We start from the raw sequence: 8,581 nt of genomic DNA, 5'->3' as shown, positions 1-8,581 counted from the left end.
AAGTGGGGAAAGAGAACTTTAGGTCACAAAGCAGGGGTGTCGAACTCATTTGTTATGGAGAGCCAGATGTGACATAAATTGGACTTTGTTGGGCCGGGCCATGTGTGTCATAAAACATAATGCCAGGTAGTGGAGATAATAAACCTTTATAAAGGACACAAACACACAGATTTTTTTTTTTACTTAAAATAAAAAACTTGCTTGAAACATTAGCACTCTTGCAATAATTTGTTTATTTAACAGTCTCTGATAACGGACACTTCTCGCTCTGAATTATTGCATCAAAACGTCTGTGCTGTAGCAATCTAGGAGGGGGAGGAGCCTCAGCCCAGGGCAGGGAGCAGAAGCTTGCCTATCTATCTCTCCTGAGCGATTGAGAGAGTCTGGGAAAGCAAGCTATGACGCAGCGGCAGAACTGGAGGAAGAAGCAGGAGACAGCCAGTTCAGGGGCCTGATCTGGCCCCCAGGCCGCATGTTTGACACCCCTGTTATAAAGCTTATACATCCTTGTTTTTTTCTCTCCATGTTTCAGCTTTTTAGAAATCTCTAAAAATGGTCAGAGTTTATTTGAGAAGATAGTTTCAGAGGGTAGCCACGTTGGTCCCCAGTAGAAGAGCCAGGTTGGAGTCCAGTCACACCTTGGAGAGTGTGAGCTTTCGCGAGTCTGCGCTCTGCTATCTGACGAAGGGAGCTTTGGCGCTCAACAGCTCAGAGTCCGAAAATCTCGTCCTCCTCTCAGGTGCGACTGGACGTGAATCTAGAATCATTTAAAACGGCCTTCTCTTGCACACATTGCTAGATCCCGATCTGGTGGTGACTGGGTCCCAGCAAAGATCTGTGTCGGCTTGGCAAGGGTGGTGTGCCAGCTAGCCATGTGGAATTTTTAGCCCTTTTCTCCTCTTTGTAGCAGCTGACCTCCCCATACGCTATCACAAATTGTTTTTGAGAACTACCCCAATTTCAGCACTAGTCTGCCATATGGTACGGAGGCCGAGGGGCTGCTGTTGTAGACGTCTGACCCGGAGGCTCACGGAACTAGGCGACTCATTTCCTTGCATCCTGACTGAGTTCTCCACAGGAAGAATTGGAACCATCTGTGCCAGTCTTGTGAATAAATGAACCCCTGTTCCTGAACCAGAGGGGGAGTTCAGGTCACCCACCTTGAATGCTGCGATCTTGTGGCAAAATTAGAGTCATGCCTAGTCCCCCCTCCAAAAAAAAAGAGGGTGTCGGGACAGGGAATGCCCCCTTTTCTACAAAGCACACATTGGAAGCTGCCGTATGCAAAACCAAACCATTGGACCTCCCTTACTCAGAATATCCTACTCTGAACGGCAGCCGCTCTCCCAGTCTCTCCTGTCACCTGCCATGTAAAATCTTTGCACGGAGATCTGGAGACTGAACCGAGAGCGTCACGCACGGCATGCACTTTGCCTCCACACCCTACTCCCGTGCCACAACTGTGTACATTGGGAAGAATTCTGGAAGGGTTTGCACAGGTAAGAGGGGAGGGGGCGTGGCACAGTGGTAGAGCCTCTGCTTTGCACACAGAGGGTCCCTGGTTCGGTCCCCGGCATCTCCTGCTAAAAGGGGCCAGGGAGTGGGTGGTGTGTGAAAGACCTCAACCTGAGACCCTGGAGAGCTGCTGCCGGTCTGAGCAGGCAATACTGACCTTGATGGACCAGTGGTCCGATTCAGTGCAAGGCCACAGAAACAGTGCCTTAAGGAAGTCAAGGAAACCCGATTCATCATCCGGTTCAAGGCAAGTGAGGTTTGACACGCTTCATGCTTCCCCTGTGTCTTTGTCCTGCTTGTGCTGACAGTTTCTCCTGTGTTGCTTCTCTTCTTCTGTGCCCCCCCCTTCAACGTTACCGCACTGTTAGGACGGTGCATTTTTTGTAGCCTGATTGGTTAAATTCAAGCCACTGACTCCCCTCCCCCCCTCCATGCTGTCTGTCTTTGTTGCAGAGTGGGAGCGGTACCTCTTCAGCGGGGCCCTCTGGAGACCAAAATGAGCTGGTGGCCAGGATCGCAAACCTGGAGACGGAGAATCGGAACCTGCGTAGCGGTAAGTGGCGAGAGACCTGCTCGTCAGGGGTGTCGTATTTTCTCTGCCCCGATGCCAACGCTTCCTGACCAGAGAGAACAGAAGCTAATGCATCCTTTCCCGGCCACGTTTTTGTGGCTGATGGTGTGTGTGTGTGTCTGTGGTCTTCTCTTCCGCACCTGCAGTGGTTACGGATCTCCAGCTTGCCATCTCCAGATTGGAAACTCGCCTGGGCGTGCTGGAGAAGGCATCCGTCTATCATCACCCTTCCCAGACACCCCCCACACAGGTAAAGCAAACCCCCAAGTCCCCATTGATCCATCATTTGTAGGTGGGGCAGGCAGGCATCTGTGAAGCCCCCCCCCCCCCAAGGGAAACTGGTTTTTCTTCTGTTAACCCAAGCAGGGGGCAGCCTATGCCCAGGAAGTTTCTGTCGAGCCCCGTGGTTCGGTCTGTGGTCTCGTTCACATCCTTGTTGCTGCCTGAATCTGACCAAAGTCAGCGGGCGGTCCTGGACAGTGCTCCCTCTAAGCTGTGGAGTCTTGTGAGCAAAAATTTTACTTCGTGAGCTCTCGGCATTTAAGTTGTGAGCGAGCGACTTGGCTGCTGCATCAATTAGTTTGCTCCTTCCTGAGCTGAGACAAAAATGAGCCAGAGGCTAAAAAACTGTGGGCTAGCTCACACTAACTCAGCTTAGAGGGAACACTGGTCCTGGAGCTCTCCCCCCCCCCCCCCCCGCGGCCTTCTGATGGCCTCTGCCACGATTCAAATTGGGAACATCGAAATATTTGAGAAGAGAGGCAATACTGATATAACACTTGCAGATTATAACACTTGCAGATTTCATGTCTCCGAGTTCAACACCACCACTTCTTTAACTCCTGTAACTTGCCTTGGAAGGGCAGAAAGGGCAAGATAAAGGTTTTGTAAATAGATAAACAGGCTGGCCCAAGACGTTTTGCGGCCCAAAGCCTGCAGATTGGTTCAGGGCACGATCCGCTGTGGGAGGCTCTCCAATGCAAAAACTGCTGAAATAACTGGAGGCGGCTGAGCCCACGAGCACCTCTTGTTCCTTTCACTTTGCAGGGGCACACTTCCTGTGTTGGGACAAGCTCCCTGAGACAGATCTGCGTGCCTGCTGATGTCAGTGGCCCCTGACCCCTACCCCTCCTTCACACAGCTGCGTTGCTTTGCATTCGGCCTGCCTCTGCTCGTGGGACGTGCCTTCTCGTCCCGCGCGGCAGTTAGGAAGCAGGGTTCTTTTTTTTTTCCACATCAGTCTTCATTGTCTCCTTTTCCCTCCTCAAAGCATGTCACCCCCATGAAGAAAGTTGAGCCATTCCCTGCCCCCTCGAGGAAGGTGGAGCTGCCTGCGGGTTCACTTGCAAGGCAGGCGGAGTCCGCCGCTGCTGAGGATGACGACGACGACGATGATATCGACCTGTTCGGCAGCGACGATGAGGAGGAAGACCAGGAGGCTGCCAGAGTTCGGGGAGAGCGGCTCTTTAAGTCCAAGAAGCCCGGCCTGATTGCCAAGTCCTCCATTCTCCTGGATGTCAAGCCCGTAAGCCCTTCGTACCCGGCTGGGAAACCAGGCCAGGGTTGGGACGGTGGCCGCCACCGCCACTTTTTGCCTCCCAAGGTTTATTCTGAGGGACCGGTGGGTTGAGGGTGGAAAGGGCTGTCAAGCGTGTCCAGAAGAGGGCAACCGGGATGGTGAGACGGTTGGAATCCAAGTCTTACAAGGAAAGGCTGAAAGGGTTGGGTCTGTTTAGCCTGGGAAAGAGAAGGCTTCAAGGGGACAGGATTGCAGTCTTCAAGTATTTGAAGGGCTGTCATGTAGAAGATGGAGCAGATCTATTCTCTCTCGCTCCGGATTGCAAGACCAGATCTAATGGGTGGAAATTACCGGCTAAATATCAGGAGAAACTTCCTAACTGTCAGAGTGGTTGAGCAGTGGAACAGACTGCCTTGGGAGGTGGTGGGTGCTCCTTCGCTGGACGTCTTCAAGGGGAGGCTGGATGACCCTCTTTCGGCTATGTCGTAGGGCTCTCTTTCGGCTGTGCTCCTGCAGAGTGCAGGGGGTTGGACTCGATGACCTGCAAGGTCCCTTCCAGCTCATAACATTCTATGATTCTAAGTGGTGGCTGATTTATGGCAGCCCTGCAGGGTTTTCACGGTGAGAGGTGTTTGGAGGTGATTTGCACTTGCCTGCCTCTGTGTAGCAGCCCTGCACTGATGTGACTTGAGTGTACCTATGCCAGTCCTGCACCAACTCCGTGGGGGTCAGTTTCCTGTCCTGGAACCCTCATGGGAGTCCCTTCCGAGTCTGCTTGCTTTGCGGAAGGTTCTGCTGGTCATGTGTGTGCACAGAGAGACGGAAAGCGCATCTTCCTTCCTGCTGCATCTTCACACCCACTGAGAGCGGAGCAAAGGAGCAAAGCAAGGCCAACCAGGGGTGGGGAGGATTCCTCTTTAAGACAGGAGACTTCAAAGACTGCCTCTTCCTCTTCCTGTCATGTGACCTCTGATTTGCAGCTCGTTGGGTCCCCTGCTGCCACTGTGGTGGCTGAAGTTGGTTCTCTGGTCAGAAGGGTTCCAAAGCATAGCCCAGAAGGATAGCAACACAGTGAGCATCTGGCAAAGTTCACACTGCAAAAATCCCAGTGGAGCTGTGCCACGCTTCCCCACTGCCAGTTGCTGTTGCTCTCTGCCTTTTTTCTTTCTCAGCTCCTGATTGGCACTGGGCCTGCTCCAGGCTGGCTCTTGGCTGCAGGAGGATCCCAAATCTTATTTGTCCACAGCAAACAACGAGATAATCGCTTGTTCAAGGAAAGGTGTGGGCAGAGAGCTGTTGGCATGTAGGCCCCTATGACATCCTCGCTTATTGGAAAGACGGTTTTACCTTTAAACACACTCTGCGCACATGAACTTAGTAGATTTCTGCTGCCACCAGGAATTAAAAATTCCAAATTTCTCTATTTTAGTAGAATGACCCGAAGGTCTGGGCACTTCAGAGGACTATGTGGCCCTGAGGAAGGACTATTCTGATTGCTGGGATAAGTTTAAACAAAAAATAATAATTTATTTAATAGAGAACAAAATAGGTTTCTGGTTATTTTGAACTGTTGCTGAAGAAAGGAACTTGTAAATATAACTGGCAAAGCTTGGCGTCACAAACAGTCTCTCAAACTCCAAAACTCCACTCTGACAGGCTTAGACATTCACACAGAATAGATAGCCACACAGACTATGCTCTCTCTTCAAACTTCTCACACAGAATCACTCTCATAGACACCCCTCCTCCCACCTTCTCAGTCATCAGCCAAGAACATCATACTTATCGCCCTCTATCACTCTCCTTACATTACTGCAGTCACACTAAACATTTAAAGAAACACACATACCAAAACAAGTAATCATTACAGCCCCTTTGTGGAGACTTCCTGCTAGATGAATGGGGAATCTACGATTTCATAAAATTGCTAACTGAAGAGCAGCTTCGCTAACCCACCTGGATAGGAGAAAAGGACATATTTGTTTTCCTGTCTTTATGGGTTTACTTTCTGCTAATCTCCAGAAAGCCTTTTCTTTCCAAGGGCGATCTCGTGCCAGCTTTTGCTGGCTTAGCTCAGCCTCCACGTTTCACTTTACTGCCGGCATTGGTAACCCCTCTCCTTTCCTCTTTGCCCTTTTCAGTGGGATGATGAAACCGACATGGCCAAGATGGAGGAGTGCGTCCGAACCATTCAGATGGACGGTCTGGTCTGGGGAGCCTCCAAACTGGTCCCGGTGGGCTACGGCATCAAGAAGCTCCAGATCCAGTGTGTGGTGGAGGATGACAAGGTTGGGACGGATATACTAGAGGAGGAGATCACCAAATTTGAAGACTATGTAAGTTTCTTCCCCACGAGGGCTGTTTCTGTTGGCAGTCTCGTCCTAGTGAAGAGGAGGTTGAGGGGGGACATGATCTGTTTGGTGTAGTGATGAAGTGCGCAGACTCTAATCTGGGAGAACCGGGTTTGAGTCCCCACTCCTCCACTTGCACCTGCTGATGTGACCTTGGGTCAGTCACAAGCTCTGGCACAGCTGTCCTTGAAAAAGAGCAGTTTGTGTCAGAGTTCTCTCAGCCCCACCCACCTCACAGGGTGTCTGTTGTGGGGAGGGGAAGGAGCTCCTGGCATTAAAGTTGTGAGCGAGCGATTTGCCTGCTGCCTAAATTAGTTTGCTCCGGAGCCCCACCCTTCCTGAGCTCAGACAAAAATGTGTGAGCCGGAGGCTAAAAAACTGTGAGCTAGCTCACACTAACTCAGCTTGTTTGGTGTAGTGGTTAAGTACGCAGTTAAGTTTGGTGTCGTGGTGAAGTGTGCGGACTCTAATCTGGGAGAACCGGGTTTGATTTTCCACTCCTCCACTTGCACCTGCTGGATGACCTTGGGGAAGCCGTAGTTCTGTCAGAGCTGTCCTTGAAAAAGAGCAGTTTCTGTCAGAGCTCTCTCAGCCGCACCTACCTCACAGGGGGTGTCTGTTGTGGGGAAGGGGAGGGAAAGGAGATTGCAAGCCGCTCTGAGACTCCTTTGGGTAGTGAAGGGCCGGGTATGAATCCAATCCTCTTCTTCTTCTTAGAGGGAACACTGGACATGATTGCTCTCTTTAAGTCTTTGAAGGGCTTAGAGGAGGGCAGGGAGCTGTTCCTGTTGGCAGCAGAGGAGAGGACTCTCAGTCATGGGTTTCAATGAAGCTGGATATTAAGGAAAAACTTTTTATTTGACAGTCAGAGTTGTGCCGCAGCGGCTGGACAAACCCTTGTCAGGGATACTCTAGGCTGATCCCACATTGAACAGGGGGCTGGCCTCTATGGCTCCTTCCAACTCTGTGATCCAAGTGCCCAGATCTCAGGCTGCTTGACACGCACAGAGGAATGGGCAAGCCTTAGAAAGATGGATGGATGGTTTTCACTTTCGTGTCAGAGGGTAGCCATGTTGGTCTCCAGTAGAAAGGCTGGATTCAAACCCAGTAGCGCCTTAGAGACCAACAAGATTTTCAGGGTATGGCCCTGACCTGGATAGCCCAGGCAAGCCCGATGTCATCAGATCTCCGGAGCTAAGCAGGGCTGGCCCTGGCAAGTCTTGGAAGGGAGACCCCCAAGGGATACCAGAGCTCAAGAGGCAGGCGGTCAAGCCACCTCTCTGAAAAACATCCAAGCCCCCAGCAGGGGTCGCCAGAGGTCGCCGTGGCTTCCAGGCATACAGGTGCACACACACACATACAATACCTCCCCCCCCCCAAAAAAAATCCAGGTATAAGCTTTCAGGAGTCAACCAGGAGGGCTTTGGAGGCTTCACAGTTTTGCAATATAAGGGGGAAGCCCTGGTTGAAGTTTGAAAACCAACCTACAACAAGTACCGTGCATAGATGATTATAACGTATCATAAATAATTTTATATTTTTTGAAAAATATTTATACAATAATTTCTACATTACATAATAAATCATCTTAATCAAAAATATCAAAAATCATCTCCTAGAATCTCAAAAGCTATCGTACAACCTTTAATAATAGTCCTCCTCTGTTAAATAAAAGTTTCAAAAGGGAGGACTCCTTAAAGTCTCTTTATAACAGGTGCTCGTGTCTTCCTCGTGTTGGTTTTCCTACTTACCGTGGGTCCTTGTTTGGTTTTGTGAATTGCTGGTTGAAGTTTGAGCATCTGCTTGACCAGAAGATAATGTGGGCCGCCAAAATATTTCGCTGGAGCCTGACTTGGGATTTTCAGAAGAGCCTTGCGGGCCTCACTGACCGAGCCTCTCTGTTGTTCTCTTCCAGGTGCAAAGTGTCGACATAGCAGCCTTCAACAAGATATAACAACAAACCTTTACACTTTCTAAAGCTAATAAAAGGTCAAGAGTTGGACAGCAGGGCGAAATGAGAGCCTTTTTCCCCCCCTCCCTTGATCGGTGTGCTTTTGATTTCCTCACGAAAGAGCTGGGCCTGATCAGAGGGGGCACGATTCCTTCACTTCTGCCTGGATGTGGGACTGCCTCTCCTCCCAGAAAGCCTCCGGCCCATGGATGTGACCTCCAAGTTCAAGTCAAGTCCGGCCCATGGATGTGACCTCCAAGTTCAAGTCAAGTCACAGGGCATGTAGTGCAGGTAGCCCCTCTGGACTGGGCCCCCGTATCTGACCTCAAAGAGGAGTCTGAACCCAAGCAACCACCTCCCCTTCAAATCAGCGGATACAGCCCACCTGGTAGAACTACTTGCGTTTAGTTCGTAATGGTTAAGTGCGCAGACTCTAATCTGGGAGAACTGGGTTTGATTCCCCACTCCTCCACTTGCACCTGGCTGGATGGACTTGGGCAAGCCAGAGTTCTGACAAGAGCTGTCCTTGAAAGGGCAGTTCTGGAAAGAACTCTCTCCGCCCGACCTACCTCACAGGCAGTGTTCCCTCTAAGCTGAGTTAGTGTGAGCTAGCTCACAGGTTTTTAGCCTCTGGCTCACACGTTTTTGTCTTAGCTCAGGAAAGATGGCTCCAG

The 8,581-nt window shown here is 50.7% G+C and overlaps 1 protein-coding gene across 4 annotated transcripts in view; it reads left to right on the top strand.

Annotated features, from left to right (window-relative positions):
• Positions 1–7,963, top strand: part of EEF1D (eukaryotic translation elongation factor 1 delta) — a 42,184-nt gene extending 34,221 nt beyond the window's left edge. For all 4 annotated transcript variants that reach the window (XM_015422749.1, XM_015422748.1, XM_015422747.1 and 1 more), the window contains 5 exons: positions 1,969–2,068; positions 2,233–2,336; positions 3,357–3,611; positions 5,747–5,941; positions 7,872–7,963. In XM_015422749.1, the coding sequence (XP_015278235.1) occupies positions 1,969–2,068; positions 2,233–2,336; positions 3,357–3,611; positions 5,747–5,941; positions 7,872–7,910 (693 nt within the window). In that variant the 3' untranslated portion in view covers positions 7,911–7,963. The remainder of the gene's footprint in view (positions 1–1,968; positions 2,069–2,232; positions 2,337–3,356; positions 3,612–5,746; positions 5,942–7,871) is intronic.
• The last annotated feature ends 618 nt before the right edge of the window (positions 7,964–8,581 follow it).

The sequence above is a fragment of the Gekko japonicus genome, unplaced genomic scaffold, assembly GCF_001447785.1.
Source record: "Gekko japonicus isolate JY-2015 unplaced genomic scaffold, Gekko_japonicus_V1.1 scaffold3073, whole genome shotgun sequence".
NCBI classification, from domain to species: Eukaryota; Metazoa; Chordata; class Lepidosauria; order Squamata; family Gekkonidae; genus Gekko; species Gekko japonicus.
Note: the sequence above shows the minus strand (reverse complement) of the source record. Positions and strands in the feature narration are given on the sequence as shown.